We start from the raw sequence: 19,386 nt of genomic DNA on the forward strand, positions 1-19,386 counted from the left end.
ATTAAATTTTACAATTTAGCACGAGATTAGAGGTGCAAAATAAATACAACTTGCCTCTTGGAGTCCTGACTTGGCTGCCTTTTCCAACTGTTCAGTGGCCCTTCGAGTATCCCTGACATCCCTTCCTGGTTTGACCTCCAACAGGTACCTGGCCCAGCGGTACTGAGCCATGGTGTGTCCTTGAACAGCTGCCTGACTGTAGTACAGGTTGGCCTACAGCACAAGAGAGGAGTAGAGGGCAGACAGGATGAGAGTCAGCAATGGCTTGTGTGTAAAACATCTTAAAAACAGAAAGGGTTAACAGTTCAAGGATATGGACTTGAGTACCAATGCCTGGGACATCACGTGACAACTGTACGAGACATTGGAGGGGCCACACTATAGTGTGTGCGTTCTGGCTGCCCAACCTTAGGAAGGTTATTATTAAACTTGGAAGTGTAGAAAAGGCTCACAGAATGTTACTGGAACTGAAAGACTCAAGTTATAATGAAAGACATAAGAGTATTGTTTATCTGTATGTGTGTAATGTGTCTGAGTGTTTTGCACCAAGGACCAGAGAACAAGGTTTCGTTGGGTAGAACTTGTACAATTAGATGACACTGAACTTAAATGTAGATGCCTCTGGAGCAAAAATACAAATGTGCAAGAGATTTGATGAAGTGTTCTGAGCCAAAATGTCAACAAGCTTTTCACCCACTGATGCTGCTCCACCAGAGACACCCTGCTGGTTGTTTCATAAAGATAGGCTGGGAGTTTTTCCCTCTTCTGCACAAGAGACTGAGGGGTGACCTTATAGGAGGCATTATGGTCACAGTTTTTTTTAAACCTAGGGTGGGGGAGTCTAAAAATAAAGGGCACAAGTTTCAGGTACGAGGGGAAAGAGACGCACACCACCAGGTTCAGGAACAGTTGCGACCTCTCCACCATCATACTCTTCAACAACAAACTCAATCTTATTTGTGCACTTTATTGATTTTTTTAAAATTCTCTTTGTGTTGCAGTTCGTTTATATTTCTTATTAAAATATTATTTGTATAATGTGTACGTTGAGACAGTTTCTTTTTGCACTGCCAGTAGGTGGTAATTCTGCCTCACCCACAGGGAAAAGAATCTTAGGATTGTGTGATATCACGTAGGCTCTCTGACAATAAATCTGTAATCTGAAAGCTATCTGACCAGCGTCTTCATAGAGGTATGAGGAACCAGCTGTTGGAAAAAGTGGTTGAGGCAGGGACAATTAGAACATTTAAAAGACATTTGACAGGATAAGGCTTAGAGGGATATGGGCCAACCACAGGTAAATGGGACTAGCTCAGGGAGGCCACTTGGATGGCATAGATGTTGGGTGTTGAAGGACTGTTTTCTGAGCTGTGTAACTCTATTTAAGAACTTGCAAGACGATGAGGCGAGAGGGTTATCCAGACGCTGGGAGAACTCCTTGCATTATTCAGACAGCAACTGCCACCTTGAGCAGAGTTTTGGCTTTAAAAGCTGATCTAAAATGCAGCAAGCACAAGGACACATCTCTCCATTGGAGGGTGTATTCAAACCCAGGGAATATGCCCAGGGAAGGAAACCCAGGCAACATGCCCAGGGAAGGAAAAGGAAACAGCATGTCCATGTGGCAAGCACAGTCTCACTCAGATCCTGACCTTCTCAAGGTCCTTGGCTGTGCCTCGCCCCAGTTCAAAGCATACTCCAGCGTTGTACTGGGCCTTGCTGTAGCCTTGCCGAGCTGCCATCATGAAACAGGAGAAAGCCATGTCGTCGTCTTCGGCTTTTATGCTTTTAATCCCTGGTCAAGAGATTCAGAGAGAGAGAGACACACAGGGTATGTTGTATTACTGTGTGGGATGGGGACTGCTCCACCCAAGACCACAAGAAACTGCAGAGTCGTGAATGCAGCTCAGGCCATCAGACAAACCTCCCTCCCTCCAATTATCTGGGGAAAGATGCTGACATGCTAAATGCCCATCCCACCCTGGTCACTCTCTCTTCTTCCCCTCCCCCCCCCCCACCCCCCCACTCCTGGCAGGCAGAAAAGAAACCACGACCTTTAAGTTTCTTTACTTCTGTTATTAGATTCTTGAATGCCCCCCCCCACCCCCAAACCATGGTACAACCTGTTTATACTTTTCTCTTTAATACAGAACTCTGCAGTTGCATCCTACATGACACTATACCATTGTTGTACTATATATAGGTTGACTGCCTGGATAGCATGCAAAACAAAGTTTTGCCACTATGTTTTAGTATACATGACTAAATTCAAATGCTGATCATGAGGTGCAGGGACTCAGAATGGATGCACAATAATAAAGGTGAACATTTTAATAAAACTTGCCCATTGCAATGAGTTGTAATTGAGGGAACCACATGGTGATAGGAGGAGAGGCCTTGTGTCTGAATGCCCTCCACTGTTGCACACACCATTGTGGGGATTCTCTGGAATGAGTCCCGTCCCTGATGGTCCTCGAGCACGTGGTGACGAGATGTTCTTGAAGCTCTGTGGAGGTATGTGGAAGGAGCTCCGCTGTGCCGTTGGGTAGGGGAGTTTGGATGCTGCACTCTGATGAGCACGTTGGGGGTTTTGTTCACTTACCAATGAGGTTTAACGTGGAAGAGATGCTGGACTCTGCAGCTCCTTGCATGTCTGAAGTGGCTTGGTTTATAGCTTCCGTATAGGGCTCCTCCCTCTATATCAACAGAGCAAAAACAGCAGGAAACAGTGATCTAACTCTAATGGTGGTCTAAATAACCAGAGAGGGTGGAAGTACTCATACACAGCGGTTAGCTTGAAACACTTTGTTAGTGAGATGGTTTCTGAGCTTAGAGAGTTCGACAAAGGCAGCTTAAAAACTGGGGGCTCTGATTGAAGAACAATGCAAGTTTCAAATGCAACAGTCTCAGATCTTCCTGATCTAAAGTATTTTAGCCATGATGGGCCAGCTCTCTCGGTTCCAAGCACCACAACAGTAACCCAGGCAAGCAAACTACCGCGAATGGGACTCACCAATGAGGCGGTAAACCAAAGCTCCAATAACTCAAAATAAAAGCCTCACATGACACTTTCACGGGCAGACCAGGCCAACAGTTACCCACATATCATCCCAGGAATCTTATAATTAGGTGGTGAATGCACCTCAGGACATCAGCTCCATCTCCCGCTACCCAGGAAAGGCAGCCGACACACTGAAGGACCCATCACATCCCAGTCACTCTCCCTTCTCCCAGTTGGGAGAAGGTTCAAGAGTGTGAAAGTATGCAGCAAAAGGCTTAAAGGCAGTTTCTTCCTTGCAGCCATCAGAGTCCTCCACCCTACGATAGTGTTCCAATGCTGCTCTTGCTCTGTGCTGATTGAATTTTTTCTCCCCAAGTTCATTTGTCATCCAATTGTATCAGCGCAACCTGATGACACAACGTTCCCGTTGGCAGACACCCTGATCTCATTAATCAGACGTAGTTATCAGATTCATGAATAAAATAGTGTTGCCATTGCTCTGGTCCGACATCTCTTTCTATAGCTTTGCACTCGGTACTGTTTTTAAATCACTGCACTATGTATGGGTTGACTAGCAAGATGGCTCAGAAAATGAACTTTCCCCCTGTACCACAATAAAGCTGACTGCAAACTTGAACTTGAGTTGATGCACATCAGGGGTAGTGGGGAATGGTCTAGGGATTTGGCTTGCTCTGAACCCAGGCATTGGCATACAGGGATAGTATGACATGGCATTCCAGTGAGTGTCCATGGTCAGGCTGTATCTGAACTGTAACCCTACCTCCTCTCTGACAGAAAGGACTACATCTATCACCCGATCACTTGGTGCTTTGCCCACTAACCCATCAAATAGTCAGACACAGACCACTTCCATCATGTTGAGGATCCCCTCCCATCCCTTTACTTTGTTGTGGTCCAAGCCATCACACACCCTCTCCCCCTTCCATTGATTCCATCTCCAAAAAATCTCTTCACCCCTCCCATCAGGAAGGACGTTCATGAGTGTAAGATCGTCAACCCCCACATTCAAGGACAGTCCCTTTCCCACCGCTAATTATGACACCTCACACAGAGACATTATGCTGCCTTAGCATACTGATCTCTCTCGCCATAACTCTGTACAATGTTCTACTTGCTGTACTAGGCACGAGGTGTCTACTGGTCTGCAAGCAAAACTGAACTAGCACTTGACAACAAATCTGGATGACTGTACAGTCTGGTTACCTGGACAGGTGGCCGCAGGCTGCTCCCATCCATTCCACTGTATTCCAAGCGTGTTGAACTTTTCACAAACAGGGGATCATCTGCAACATGTGGAAGATCGGCATTAAAGACTAAAACTCTCACCAAAGGGATCGGCAGATGCTGCAAGGGTACAACACACCAGAATGCTGGCAGGTTTTCCCAGGATAGGCTCCATGGATGGAAAAATCCATGACGTTCGACTGGTTGCAGGCACATCAACAGTGTGATGGAACATATTTACCCAATATGGTGACCCACTCTATGTTAGACATCAGGGGCAGATAACGTAAGAGGACATGGCTTAAGGTGAGGGGTACGAGATGATCTGAACAACACTGCCAGAGAGTGAGAGAGAGAGAGAGAAAGAGATGGAAGCAGAGTCACTCACTACATTTAAGACCACACTTGGGATATTGCGTTCAGTTCTGGTCACCTCATCACAGGAAGAATGTGGAGTGGGTGCAGAGGTTTACCAGGGTGTTGCCTGGATTGGAGATATGGATGACACATTCCTCTATCCCCCCCCCCAGGGACAGTAGTGTTAATGCCCATGTTTTGAGTACCAATTGCCAAGGGTTTCTCTGAGCTTGAACTCAAGAGAATCCAGCTCTGTTCCTTCAATTTACAATGTCACCTTCTCCAACACAGAGAAGCATGAAGAAGCCACACCAATGGCTCTACTCAGGAGATTTGGCATATTGTCAAATATGTTTAGTGCAACGCTGTTACAGCGGCAATGACCGGGGTTTGAATCTGGCACTGCCTGTAAAGAATCTGTATGTCCTCCCCGTGTCTGCGTGGGTTTCCTCCCACCCTTCAAAACGTATGGAGGTTCAGGTTAATTGGGTACAATTGGGCAGCATGGGCTTGTGGGCTGGAAGGACCTGTTACCGTGCCGTATGAAATTTATCAAGGTGCACTGTTGAAAGTACACTGACTGGCTGCATCACAGCCTGGGCTGGAAACTCGAATGCCCCAGAAACACAGATGGCTGCAGAAGTGGCCAAGTTCATCGTGGCTTCCAACCTCCCATCCAGGGCATCTATGTGAGGCACAGCCTCGAGAAGGCAGCCAACACCATAAAGGACCCCCATCACCCTGGTCACAACCTCTTCTTGTTGCTGTCTTTTGCCAGATATTTGGCGCCTCTTAAGATCCTGCACCCCACGAAGCAGTGAAACACGATAGAAGGGCTTAGGCCTAAAACGTCACTTATATGACTTTATTTCTGTGGACTCTGTGAGACTGGCTGAGTTCCTCCAGCACCTGTGTTTTCCCCACAATAGCAGTGCCCAATTATTTCTGAAGAACAGTTGTGAAGTACTGGAGGCATGCAATTACTCTCAACAAACTGTTCCAGAAAAAAATTCCTTGTGAGTCCTGTTCTCAAGACTTGTACCTTGTTCAATGTCTTCGAAGTTCTCCCATCCAGTCTTAAAGTGCTTGTCTGGTCCCTCTGCAGGAGTTGATAGGTCCGTCGAGGGAGAGCCTTGAACCACACCGTGAGGGAGAATGCACTGGCTGAACTCTAACCACAAAGAGCATACGGGTCAGAGAGAGGGGAGGGTGGAGGGAGGGTAGCCAGAGCAAAGGCAAGGCAGAGAGGCAATGTCGGACAGAACAAGAATGCAGATCTTCCTACCCCAATGAGTTCCAACTAAGGAATATACAATACTTTCGCTAGGAGCAGGAGATGGCCATTCGGCCCACTGAGTTCGCTCCACCATTCCATCATGAGCTGATCCATCCTCCCACTCAGCCCCACTTCCTGGTCTTCTCCCCATAACCCTTGCTATGCCTATTATTTAGATACCCATCAATCTCTGCCTTAAATACACTCAATGACTCTGCCTCCTCAGTGCCCATAGCAAAAATTCCAGAGGTTCCCCACTCTCTGGTTGAAGAAATTCCTCTGCATTGTTTTTAAATTGGTGCTCTTCAGTCCTGAAGTTGTGCCCCCTTGTCCTTCACTCCTCTACCATGGGAAACAACTTTACCGCATCTACTCTGTCCAGGTCTTTCAATATCCAAAATGTTTTTGAGCTTTTCCCTTCAATCTTCTGAACTCTAAGGAGTACAGTCCAAGAGCCGTTAAACATTCTTCATTTGCTAATTCCTTAATTTCAGGTGTCATTCTTGTTACAAGCAGGAGGTCAGTCGGCCTCTTGAGCCTTTCCTGACATTTATAGAGATTACAGCCCCTACTCTGCATTCCCACTGACCTGTCGCTTTCTACCTTTCCACCTGATTTTGAAGAGTTGTGAAAACTCTCAACCTTGAGAGGAAAAGAAAAGGCCCCCTTCTGTCTGAAATGGATTAACGCCCTTGCTTTTAATTAGCGACTCCTGGTTGCAGCAGTCTCAATAAAGGGTCCTGATGCAAAACTTTGACTGACCACAGATACTGCCCAATCCGCTAAGTTCCCCCAGCTTCACATTGTTTGCTCCAAGATTCCAGCATCTGCAGCTTGTGTTTCTCTCTATTTCTAGGCCTGGATTCTCCCACATGGAGAATGTCCTCCCTGCTTCAATCCTGTCGGGAACCTTCAGGAGGTTTCCATCAAATCCTCTCCCTCCAGATACTAGCCCAATCTGTACTTAGGACAACCCTCACATTCCAGGTGTCAGTATACCTGTGGTGTGCTGTCATACAAAAAAGCAGACACAAAGCTTAAAGACCGATCTGCAGGCTTTATTGCACTTAAAGTCCCTGCTGCAATTAGCTGTAGCTCTGAGTGTCTGACCTCGAGGGGCCGGATGTGGCTTGTATCCCAGTGGATGATTGGCAGCCGACCGGGTGGGGTTTGGTCCATTCAGGTTGGCTGATTGACAGCCTCTTGTCAATTGACAGCTGATTGTTTTGTCCTCTAGTGCTCTTCCTGCAGGTACACAGGTCACCCCCTGCAGTCGGCTAGTGGCGTATCACCACAATACCAAGCCCTCTTTGATCTGCCTTTAAAGCATGAACATCTTTTCAGAATCAGAATTTATTGCCATGAACAAGTCATGAAATTCGTTGTTTTGCGGCAGCGTCACAGAGAAAAACTTCATATAAACCTCCTTGCAAAAAATAAATTGCAAGGAAACCAATATCACCCCAGTACTTAAACCACAAACAATAATGTTCTGTAGTTTTGCTCGTTACCAGCCTCTAGCAAATTGGGCTCCGTGACCCCAGACCCCCTGCACCCCAAGCTCTGCAATCTCTCATGCCTTGGTTGCATTTTTCCTGTCAGTGCAGAAGAACAAGACCCTGATGGACTGCTGTAAAAGCCCGATGTGTTCACCTTGGGATGGAAACACAGTCTTGGGGGTTCAGGAGCCGGGAAAAGCCATTCGGCTCTTCAAGCCTTTCTGACATTCAATTTGATGATGACTGATCTGTGACCTAATTTTACATCCCTGTCTTTTCCCCATGCCCTCCAGCTTTGTTAACTATCCTGGGGCCTTCACGTTGATGCAATCATGAAGAAGGCTCGCTGGACTTCCTTAGGAGTTGGATAAGACTTAGTATATCACCAAAGACTCTTGCAAATTTCTACAGGTGTACTGTGGAGACCATTCAGTCAGGAATGGAAGTACCAATGCATAAGATAGGAACAGGCGACAGAGAGTTCTGAACTCTGCCTGCAACATCACAGGCACCACTCCATTAGGGACACCTGGAAGAGGTCTCAAGGAAGCATCCTCTATCCTCAAGGACTCTCACCACCCAGGCCATTCCCTCTCCTCACTGCTACCATCAGGAAGGAGGTACAGGAACCTGAAGATGAAAACAGCTTCTTCCCCTCTGCCATCAGATTTATGAACAGTGAACCACAGACACCCCCTCACTTTCTCTTTTGCACTAATTTTTTTAAAAATAGTCTATTTAAGGAAATTTATAGCAACTTTTTCACCTGTAATACACAATAATGAAACTACAAAACAATGAATTTTGTGACATATTCATGGCAATAAATTCTGATTCTGAACTGACGTGCTCTGAAAAATCAGACTTAACTATGAATTGTCCTTTCTAGAAAAGAACTCAAAATCTTTTCATGTGAAAATGTTTCTTAACCACTTCTGAAAGGCAAGAGTCGCTCTACCCAGGCAGTGCTCTGACCCCCCGACCCCCCCCGGTGCTCTGCCCCCCCCCCCCACCCTGACCCTGGAAGCGGGAAGCCCTTCTGGGGCTGCAGGAGAATTAGGGGGAACACAATTTCCTCTCCTCAGCATGCAGAGAGCATTTTCTCGCAAGGAGTCTGGAGGAAATCTGCGTGAATGTGAAGGAAATGTAAACGTACTGATTTGGTCCGGAGTCAGTGTAGAAGCAGAGAAGCCTGGGATAGATGGCTGCGAGCTTGCATCACCCTCCTGTGGTTCATGGTGCTGGAACAACTGGAGATGCAGGTGTCTGGCAAACTGTAGCAGCACCACAGTGGCAGCACCCTGTGGGGAGCAGGGACAGATACCGGGTTAGTACGGCTGGTCTCTGGGTGCTTCCAAAGGGCAGACGCCCGCACATCTGGGCACACAGCATCACTACCTGGGTGGCACGGTTAGCACAATTTAATTAGAGCGTTAGCAATTGAGACTGGGGTTCGAATCTGCGCTGTCTATAAGGAATTTGTACGTTCTCCCTGTGTCTGCATGGTTTTCCCCAGGGGTTCCAGTTTCCTCCCACTGTTCAAAATGTTCCGGTGCGGGGGGGCCGAATAAGTTAATTGGGTGTGATAGGGTAGATTTGGTATTGGGTAGCAAGGGCTCGTAAACCAAAAGGGCCTGTTACCACACTGTACATCTACATGCGCCTGTACACGTGGTATTGTGGATGGGGCAAGGGAGGCATTAGGATACAACTTCAATAGCATCTGACTGCAAATATCCAGGCCATGGTGCACACACAAACACAGCACATAATAATCACATAAACACATGAAGATATAACATATTTAGTCCCCGATACATAGATCATTTAAAGCACTCAGTAAACGTCACGGCCAGCGGATAACTCCGTGGAAGCCACTGTAATCAGCTTGCTAATGGTCTGGTAGGGGGCATCAATACCAAAGCGTAAAGCTCTGCAAAAGGTTCTGGATACAGCCCAGGACTTCACAGCAAAACCCTCCCCACATCGAGAAAATCTATAGGAAACGCTGCCGTTGGAGAGCAGCAGCAATCAAGGATCCACACCACCCAGCACTGGCTCTGTTCTCGCTGCTGCCATCAGGAAAGAGGTTTCGGTGCCACAAGACTCGCACCCCCAGGTTCAGGAACAGCTGCTCCCCCTCCACCATCAGACTCTTCAACAACAAACTCAATCAGGGACTCATTTAGGACTCTTGTGCATTTTATTGTTATTGAATATTATTTTTTGTATTGTAGTTTGTGCACATTTCTCTCTTTTGTTAACACATCTTTTCTTGAGTAGTTTTCACTACCAATAAGTAGAAATTCTTTCTGGACCACAGGAAAAAGAATCTCAGGATTTTATGGGACGTCGTATATGTACTCCAACAATAAATCTGACCTTTGAACTTTAAAACAACTCTGGCTATTCAATGATCATGTGAATTGGAATCGAGGTATTAGTAATTATTATTGGTCACATACAGAACACACCAGAACTCAGAGGATGGGCACAGCAAGTCTACGAGAGGTAGGGAAAATGTTTCTATTCTTACCCAGCCGACAGCATCCAATCCTGAAAACTGAGGTAATGGCCTGGTATAAAATCGAGCCCAATGCTCCTCTTCCTCCCTCTTCCTCTCTCCTGCGTTTCCATTCTGAAGATCTGTCGGTCTGGGAATTCACATGCAAGATGAGATGTTTTAAAGTTTAAATAAAAAACTGCTAGAGTTCAGCAGGTCAGGCAGCAGGTGTGGAGGCAATGAGATGGTCAACATTTTGGGTCAAGGCCCTGCAAGATGACTCAATAAGATGCTGCAAGGTCTCGACCCGAATTTGAGGAGCTGCCTCAAGAAGGCAGCCAACATCATAAAAGACCCTCCCCCCCCCCCCCCCCCCACCCCCGGTCACAACCTCTTCTCACTGCTCCCTTCAGCCTGAAGGGTACAGAAGCTTGAAGACTAACACCTCCAGGTTCCAGAACAATTTCTTTTCAATAGCTATCAGGCTCTTGAACATTCCCATTACACCGATCAGGGAACTGCTCCCACATCACAAAAGGACTGTCTGCACTACTGTCAGGTCATTTTTCACACATTAGGGTTAGGGTCCCTAGCGAATAACTGAACGCTACCTTTTTTGTGTATTCATTGTTTCATTTTAATTCAATTAAGCATACCATTGTAATTGGTTTCTAGTCATTATTGCAATTTTAAAAAGCAAGAACTTGTTCAGCTGAAGCAAGTTAGACTTTCAGGACATATATACATTTACGACAATAAACTCGTCATCAAACGATGAACACCTTTCTCTGCCTCTGAAGGTGCTCATCGACCTCAAAGCAGTACTGGGCTCTACGTTCTACCTGCTGCCAACACCGAGAGGCTGATAGACCCAGCAGGTTGGGCAGCATCTGTGGGTAGAAATAGACAGCCAACAGCCCATTTCGGGTTGCAAACCTTTCTCCAGACTCAGCAGAGTCCTGACCTGAAACACTGACCATTTCTCTCCACGGACACTGAATCCCATCTCCCCAACTTCTCAACATTTGCAGCTGTGTTGCCCTGCCTTCTGGATTGGTCAGGAACTTGAACAACAACCCTTTTCTTTTAACCCATTTTCCCCGTGCGTTAATTTAAATTTATACTGACTGTTTATTAATGTATCTTACGTTATCAGTGTGCCTGCTGCAAGAATTTCAGGACATTTTTATATTAAAGTTTATATAAGATCGTGTTATATGGCAAGCTCTCCACTGGCCACCGTGACAGAGGTGCACCAAAGAAGAGGTACAAGGTCTGCCTAAAGAAATCTCATGGTGCCTGCCACATTGACCACCGCCAGTGGGCTGATATCGCCTCAAACCGTGCATCTTGGCGCCTCACTGTTCGGCGGGCAGCAACCTCCTTTGAAGAAGACCGCAGAGCCCACCTCACTGACAAAAGACAAAGGAGGAAAAACCCAACACCCAACCCCAACCAACCAATTTTCCCCTGCAACCGCTGCAACCGTGTCTACCTGCCCCGCATCGGACTTGTCAGCCACAAACGAGCCTGCAGCTGACGTGGACATTTACCCCTCCATAAATCTTCGTCTGCGAAGCCAAGTCAAAGAAGAAAGTATATTTATAACAATAAACATATCCCAACATTTATAAATTATCTGGACATGCACTGGAAACAGCAAAGAGTGCTAGGAAATAGGGACTTGACAGTCAGCTGAGCCAGGGAGGGCTAAAGATTTAAGAGAAGTAGGCCATTTGTCCCATCAAGTCCCATTCCATCACGAGTTGATCCCTTTTCCCACTCAGCCCCACTCCCCTGCCTTCTCCCTATAACCTTGATACCCTGACTAATTAGATACCTCTCAATCTCTGCCTTATACCCATCAACCTAGCCTCCACAGCTGCCCATGGCAGCAAATTCCAGAGGTTTCCCACTCTCTGGCTGAAGAAATTCTTCCACATCTCTTTTTTAAATGGGTGCCCTTCAATCCTGAAGTTGTGCCCCTTGACTTGGACTCCCCTACGATGAGGAACAACTGCTCTGGCCAGGACTTTCAACATTCAAAATGGTTTTACAAGGCCCTCATTCTTATGAACTCCAAGAAATACAGTTCAAGAGCCATCAAATGCTAATCCTTTCACTCCAAGAATCATTCTTGTGAATTTTTTCTGAACCCTCTCCAACGCCAGAACATCCCAAAACTGTCCCCTGTCCTCCAGCTGAGGCCTCACCAGTGCCTTCTAAAACCAGAACATCCCATCCCTGCTCTTGTATTCTATCCCTCTCGATAGGACGCCTTCTTCACCACCGACTCAACCTGGAGGCGAATCTTCAGGGCATCCCTTTGCACCTCCAAATTTTGAAAACTTTCCCCATCCAAATAATAGCTGGCCTTTTATTCCTTCTAACAAAGTGCACAACTGTCCACTTTCCCGCATCACATTTCATTTGCAACTTCCCTGCCTGTCTTTCTTATCTGGAGTAAAACACGAAAGTCTGCAGAAGCTGTGATTATAACAAAAACAGGGACGCTGGAGGAACTCTGCCGGTCTTGCAGCGTCCATACGAGGTAAAGATACATTACCGACATTTCCGGCCTGAACTTGAGAACTTTGACGAAGGGCTCAGGGCCAAAACATTGGTGATATATCTTTACCTCCTATGGACTCCGCAAGACTAGTGGAGTTCCTCCAGCATCTCTGGTTTTACATTCTCCTCTCTGTTTCCCTCTCACTACTTTCCCCTTTCAAGATTCCTTTATTGTCATGTATTGAAGACAGATGCAATATTACCCGGAATTTGCTTTCGCCTGCTGTAAGGCGGACAGATTCACCATCCGCAGAAATTGCCTGAAGCGCCTCAGAGGAGAGTCCCCAAGTGTCCTTGGCTTCACCTCCAGCGCTCTCACAGCTACACGGACATGAGCAGGAAACCTTCAGCGCCATTGGGCACCCTCTTGCATCCTGGTTCCAATACATGGCACTCTTCAGCTAGTCTTTGCATCAACCTGTCTTTATGCCATCTGCTAGGTGCACTCTGATCCAGCCCACAGTGTGTCTAATCTGCCACATCTATATGCCCACTCAGCTACATGATAGCAGTCCCAACCCAAAGCATTTTGGTCTCCAGTGCCCTGTGGTCTCACTGAATCCAAAAGCGAGCATTCACCAGCACCTCAGTGAACCAGGGGTGGGGGATGCTGCTGGCCTTGCTACTTTAGGGGAGCGATGGATTTGGTAGACATTAGTTAGAAAACTTAAAATCCGGATTCGTACTCTTGGCTGACAACCAACCTGCTTTTGAAGGATTGATGGGTGGAAACCAAGGGTGAGGGGTTTAACGTGTCATCTTCCACACAATGAGTGGCTGGCAGGCGGAGTGAGGACGAAGGCCCAGTCACGGGACAGCGTTGAAGCACTGAGGGGAGAACAAAAAAAGTGGATGAAACCGGGAAAGCTCGTGACAACACTGGGCTAAGCAAGAAAATGGGGCTGAGCGCAATACACAGACATGCTGGAGAAACTCAGCAGGTCATGCAGCTTCCACGGGAAATGGAGGGTCACCAATGTTTTCACCATTTTTATCCCCAGAAGGGAGGTGAATCTGTGGAATTCACTGCCCAGTGAAGCAGTGGATATCACCCCAGTAAACATATTTAAGACAAGGTTGGATAGGACAGGAATTAAGGGATAAGGGAAAAGGCAAGTAGGTGGAGTGCAGCCTATCATCAGATCAGCCACAATCACATTGAATGGCCTACTCCTGCTCCTATTTCTTGGATGGGCGACACGGTTAGCATGACAGTATTACAGCGCCTGTAACCTGGGTTTGAATCCCGCGCTGTCTGTAAGGAGTTTGTACATTCTCCCCATGTTTGCGTGGGTTCCCCTCGGGGGTTCTGATTTCCTCCCACCCTTCAAAACATATGGGGTTTATTTTGGCAGCATGGGCTCGTGGGCCAGCAGGGCTTGTAACTCCACTGTACGCCTATGGATGCTGTGTGACCTGCTGAGAGAAACTTTGTAGCTTGGGAAGAGCTGGCAGATTCCAGACCTTCTAGAGCAAGCAAAGAAACACTTCAAAGGGTCGAAACTTTGATTTCAGACGGCAGACCTAGAGAGCCACACCCTGGAAACAATCAAATCACTTCATTCATCCCTTGAGGTAAGGAAAATGCATTTCTGTACTACCCTCAAACTAATTAAATAGTTAAGAGATCTTTTCAAAGTAAATTTTGCCAGATAATCGATGAAGGCAAGGTATACATGGACTTTACCCAGGCTTTAGGCAAGGTATTGTGCAGTAGGCTGGCCCAAGCAAAGACATAGAACAGATACAGTTGGAAGCATTTAAATTCACAGAGAAGGAAAGGATAGGGTCCCATTGCAGACAAATAAGATTTGAGTTGGTGAGCAGGATGGATGAGTTGGGCTGTGGGCCTGTTCGTTTCGGTAACACTTCATAACTCTGTCCCCATTCCCCCCCCCCCCCACCTCCCTCTCCCTCCTGCACCTCCCCTCACCTCCCTCTCCCTCCTACACCCTCCCCCCTGCACCTCCCCTCACCTCCCTCTCCCTCCTACACCCTCCCCCTCTACCCCTCCTCCCACCTCTCTCCCACCTACACCTTCCCCCTCTACCCTCCCCCCACCTCCCTCCTGCATCTCCCCCTCCCTCCTATACCCACCTCCCTCTCCCACCTACACCTTCCTCTCTCACCTACACCCTCCCCCTCTACCCCTCCACCCACCTCTTGCCCACCTACACCTTCCCCCTCCACCCACCTCTTGCCCACCTACACCTTCCCCCTCCCCCCACCTCCCTCCTCCACCTCCCTCTCCCTCCTGCACCTCCCCTCACCTCCCTCCTACACCCTCCCCCTCTACCACTCATCCATCTCCCTCTAACACCTACACCCTCCCCCTCTACCTCCCACCCACTTCCCTCTCCCACCTACACCTTCCCCCTCTACCATCCCCCACCTCCCTCCTACACCCTCCCCCTCTACCCCTCATCCATCTCCCTCTAACACCTACACCCCCACCCACTTCCCTCTCCCACCTACACCCTCCCCCTCCACCCCCCTCCACCCCCCACCCACCTCCCTCTCCCACCTACACCTTCACCCTCTATTCCCTCACCCCCCACCCCTCTCACCTCTGCTCAGAAACCCCTTCAGCCGCCACATGCCCGCGCTCCAGCTCCGGCCGTCGCTCTCCGCCTGACGTCATCACCCCGCGCCGCCGGCACTCACACGATGATGCATTGTCCAGTCCCGTATTCACGGTGACGTCACATCCGTGCTGCGGCGCCCACCGACTTCCATCTCCTCTCACAATGCAGCGGGTCGCACGAGTTTGCCTAATAAAGGGGGTGATGATTCAATGACAGGCTGTTCCAGATTTCCACCCCCTCCCCAAGCTTCCCTGACCCGCTTCCTCCTCACAATAAACTCGTTTTAAATGTCGATGTGGGAAAAATAGAACCTTACAGCACAGTACAGGTCCTTGGGCTCACGAATATACCTGTATTCCAAAATAACTACACCTTCCCCACCCCATTTTCCTTCCATCCAAGTGTCTAAGAGTCTCTTAAATGCTCCTAATGTTCCAGCCTCCTCCCCCATCCCTGGAAATGCATTCCAGGCCCCCATAACTCTTTGCATTAAAAAAACTTCCCGTCTCCCCTAAACTTCCCTCCACCCACCTTATACACAAGGGTGTAGCCAGGTTCTAAAGTCAGGGGGAGCAAGCACATTAAAATAAAAAGCACCATGACACATACCTGATGGTGAGTCGGTTGTTGAACGGTGGGCCGCACTGATTTTTTGGCAGCGTTGCACTGGGGAGGTGGAAGGAAAAGTGCCACTTTTGAAAAATGTGCTCAAGGAAGTTACCACTCCCCCTGCTACACCACTTCTTATATAGATGTCTTCTAGTATTTGGTACTGTTGCCCTGGGAAACAGGTGCTGGCTGTCCATCCTGTTTATGCCTCTTAGAATCTTGTAGACCTTGATAAAGTCTCCTCTCATCCTTCTACGATCCAGAGAGAAAAGTCCCAGCTTTGCTGACCTTACCTCATGAGACTTATTTTTCAACCCAGGTAACTTCCTGGTAAATCTCCTCTGCACCCTCTCCATTGGACCGGTCTTAATACTCAGGCTCGTTGATTCATCAATGAGAACAGACATCTTGTTATTTATCTGCTTGATATACGAGCTCTCCACTGGCCACCGTGACAGAGGTGCACCAAAGAAAAGGTACAAGGACTGCCTAAAGAAATCTCTTGGTGCCTGCCACATTGACCACCGCCAGTGGGCTGATAACGCCTCAAACCGTGCATCTTGGCGCCTCACAGTTTGGCGGGCAGCAACCTCCTTTGAAGAAGACCGCAGAGCCCACCTCACTGACAAAAGGCAAAGGAGGAAAAACCCAACACCCAACCCCAACCAACCAATTTTCCCCTGCAACCGCTGCAACCGTGTCTGCCTGTCCCGCATCGGACTTGTTAGCCACAAACGAGCCTGCAGCTGACGTGGACTTTTTACCCCCTCCATAAATCTTCGTCCGCGAAGCCAAGCCAAAGAAGAAGAAGATACTGGAAAATGTTCTTTCTCATATTAATGTCCATGTGATTAATCATCTCTGTAGCACTAGTGCAGGAATGCAGTCCAATTCCAATGTCAATACCATTTTTGTTTTGAAGTTCCAGTTCAGCCAAAGTGATCAGAGTGTGGTCTGTCACTTGGACCTAAATAATGTGCAGAATGAAACACTGAACAAGTTGCCTTTATATGTGAAACATTCTTGGTGCCACATCCTTCTCCAAGAGCTTCCTCACCAGCTCCATCTTCAACACGTCAAGCAGCAGTGGGAACTTTTCATAGTTTGTGATCAACAATTTTTTTTCTGAGAGACTTCAAGCGTGAACTTTGATTGGCTTCATAAGAGGATTCTTGGTTTGCCTGCCCTTCATTCGACAGCCTCAAACTCTTCAAAGTGAAAAGTGTCAGATTCCTTATGTTTGCACACACTTTACCCCCAAGTTTATCACCCTTGAAATCCAACCAGGGATAAGTTTCCTTCTCTTTCTTCCACATTTCTTCAGTCCAAACCCCTGAACAGGGATACAAGCCTGACTTCGAAGCATCATTACTTTCAGAACTGAATTTGGACCTGATTAGAAATCTGAACTAGAGGCAAGTGAAACTCACTTTTACTGTTATCACTGTCAGTTTCTTGTACGCTCTCCTTGTTACACTCCTCAGCTTGTTTACAAAAGAAAGATGTTAATGTTGTTAGAAGCCATCGGGTTGTGAGTGAGAGTAATTTAATTTTGCATTAGTGAGTAATCCACGACCCCCAGCCCCCAGGTGTAGCCTTACTAATGCAACTGAGTCAGGGGAGACAGCAGACCCGCAGCGCTGAGCAGACATCCTAAGCAGGTGTAATAATAACAGAAATAAAGCAAGCAAGTTTTTTTTTGCACTTTTAGCCACTAAATTGAAACCAAGTAATCAAGTATGAAAAAAGAATATCTAATGAACAATGAACTATTGCTCAAGCCACGGATATCGCTGAGTGTGGCAGGTTGGCAATTCTACCACGTACCGTTTCTCTCACAGAAATGGTTGGAAGGAAATCGATCCTCACAATATCCTCACACATGTCGGGTATTACATGGTTTAGTCTAAACCCTGTTTAGTCTTTAAATATATAAAAAGTTAAAAAAGCTTGAATCTTGACGTAAATTATTATCCTATCTATACAAATAAAAAATATCGTATTTTGGAAGAGACAAATATAACAGGGGAGGAGAACAAATATTCAGGAGATTTGGTAATGTGCTTTGTCTTGTTCATGGTCTCACTAAATTCTTTTTGTCTTAACAACACAAAGAGGAAAAGAACCTCTTTTCAATCAACTCTAGTTGGTGGAGCATGGCCAAGGGGTTGATCCACTATTAATGACATGAAACAAGCTTATAGCCTGGAAATGGTTTTTTCCCCCCACCATTTTGGCTTGCTTTAAAAAAAAAGCTATATTTATCCAGGAGTAGAAGAGGATTTTGGATGATTCCCTTGAATATTTCATCAAAATCAGGCCAAAGGTGAGCGAGCAGTGAATTATTTTCGACTGTTAACCTTCGGTTTTGATGACTATTCCTTGCTTAACGCAGCTCCAACATGAAATCCGATGGTACCCTCTGGAAATACACATGTAGTTCTATGGATAACGGGTTGAGCGAAGAGGAATTTCACAAATACCCAAAAGACCATCACAGCTCCAGGATTTCACCAAAAATAATCAAATATCCTAACGTTATTGGTGGCAATTTCCCCCCCACCACACCCTCCCCATCCCCATCATCCCCCCCCCAACACCCACTTTATAAAATCCCTTGTATTTAATATGCAGCCGCTGCTAAATTCCACACTCGTTTATTTTTCCCTTTTTAAAAAATATACAGGCGTGCTGGAGCAACACTCCGGTGAGCTCCGGCAGTCCTAGTCCTACACCCCTGCTTGTGGGGCTATTTGGGCAGCATCACACTTCATCTCTAAATAAATAACCCCCTTGATTCTCTGATGCTGAGTTCCTCCAGCAGTTTGTCTTTTGCTCCAGATTCCAGCATCTGCAGTCTCCTGTGTCTCCATCCTGATAAATCTCCTCTGCCCTCTTTGCAGTACAATGATCTTTTCTATAAAGTGATGACCAGGTTTTTGTTTCCGTTTCAATGTTTTAAAATGCACAAATGATAAGTGTCGATGTTTGAAGATCAAAGAAACTAAGTTTAATGAGGAGAATTGCTACAAAATAACATTTATTTTGTTAACAAGATAAATGGACAAAACATAACACTTTGCACACTTAATACAATTAATACACATTCTAAATAAACACTGATACAACTGATTTAAAAATATTGTCTGTACCATTAGTGAGATACCTGTGTAAAAGTAACTAAGAACACTTGCAAATCTCCATTCGTACACTATCACAACCCATCCAGAGAGAACACAAACTTAAGGCAACTTCATCACGTGGTGCCAGGGTTAAGGGGGTCGATGAGCCTTCGGAAGGCAGTGGAAAATTCAGCTGCAACTCTTCACCTATGTTGTATGTTGGCATTTTTCCTGGGGTCGCACTCCCAGACAATGGCTGCGTTGGAGCACACACTCAGTTAAGCAGGCAACCTAGTGCATCTGTACGTTCCCATGAGGGAGGGTGAGAGGAAGGGTGAGTGGTTTGAGCCAGGATGACCCCCAGCCATGCCCGAGTCTGGGCAAGCACTCGCGGCATGGATGAGTGAAGTGAAAGTTGTCTTTCCATATTTTTAACCTTCTCCAGGTCAAGGCTTGCACTTACAAACCTTTCATTCAACTCAAAGCAACAACATCTTTCCAAGATTAATCCCCAAAATTTGAAAGATATGTGATTCAATTTGCATCCATGGGAACATAATTATATGGATGATACATGGCTTTAATAAGCTCCTGAATGCTTGCTAAAAATAGTCCAAC

The 19,386-nt window shown here is 46.8% G+C and overlaps 1 protein-coding gene across 3 annotated transcripts in view; it reads right to left on the bottom strand.

The window, feature by feature from the left end:
- dele1 (DAP3 binding cell death enhancer 1) overlaps window positions 1-15,250 on the bottom strand; it is a 24,412-nt gene extending 9,162 nt beyond the window's left edge. The window contains exons 1-9 of one of the 3 annotated variants that reach the window (XM_069897981.1): window positions 15,020-15,250; window positions 13,157-13,280; window positions 9,915-10,032; window positions 8,535-8,679; window positions 5,646-5,774; window positions 4,226-4,305; window positions 2,603-2,696; window positions 1,653-1,795; window positions 55-213 (exon numbers count right to left, since the gene is read on the bottom strand). In XM_069897981.1, coding sequence (XP_069754082.1) covers window positions 55-213; window positions 1,653-1,795; window positions 2,603-2,696; window positions 4,226-4,305; window positions 5,646-5,774; window positions 8,535-8,679; window positions 9,915-10,032; window positions 13,157-13,280; window positions 15,020-15,050 — 1,023 coding nt within the window. In that variant the 5' untranslated portion in view covers window positions 15,051-15,250. Of the gene's footprint in view, window positions 1-54; window positions 214-1,652; window positions 1,796-2,602; window positions 2,697-4,225; window positions 4,306-5,645; window positions 5,775-8,534; window positions 8,680-9,914; window positions 10,033-11,376; window positions 11,453-13,156; window positions 13,281-15,019 lie in introns of those variants that run through there. The other 2 variants (XM_069897983.1, XM_069897982.1) reach the window with 2 other exon arrangements.
- Window positions 15,251-19,386: the final 4,136 nt, after the last annotated feature.

This window comes from Narcine bancroftii, chromosome 9 (genome assembly GCF_036971445.1).
Source record: "Narcine bancroftii isolate sNarBan1 chromosome 9, sNarBan1.hap1, whole genome shotgun sequence".
In the NCBI taxonomy this organism is placed as follows: domain Eukaryota; kingdom Metazoa; phylum Chordata; class Chondrichthyes; order Torpediniformes; family Narcinidae; genus Narcine; species Narcine bancroftii.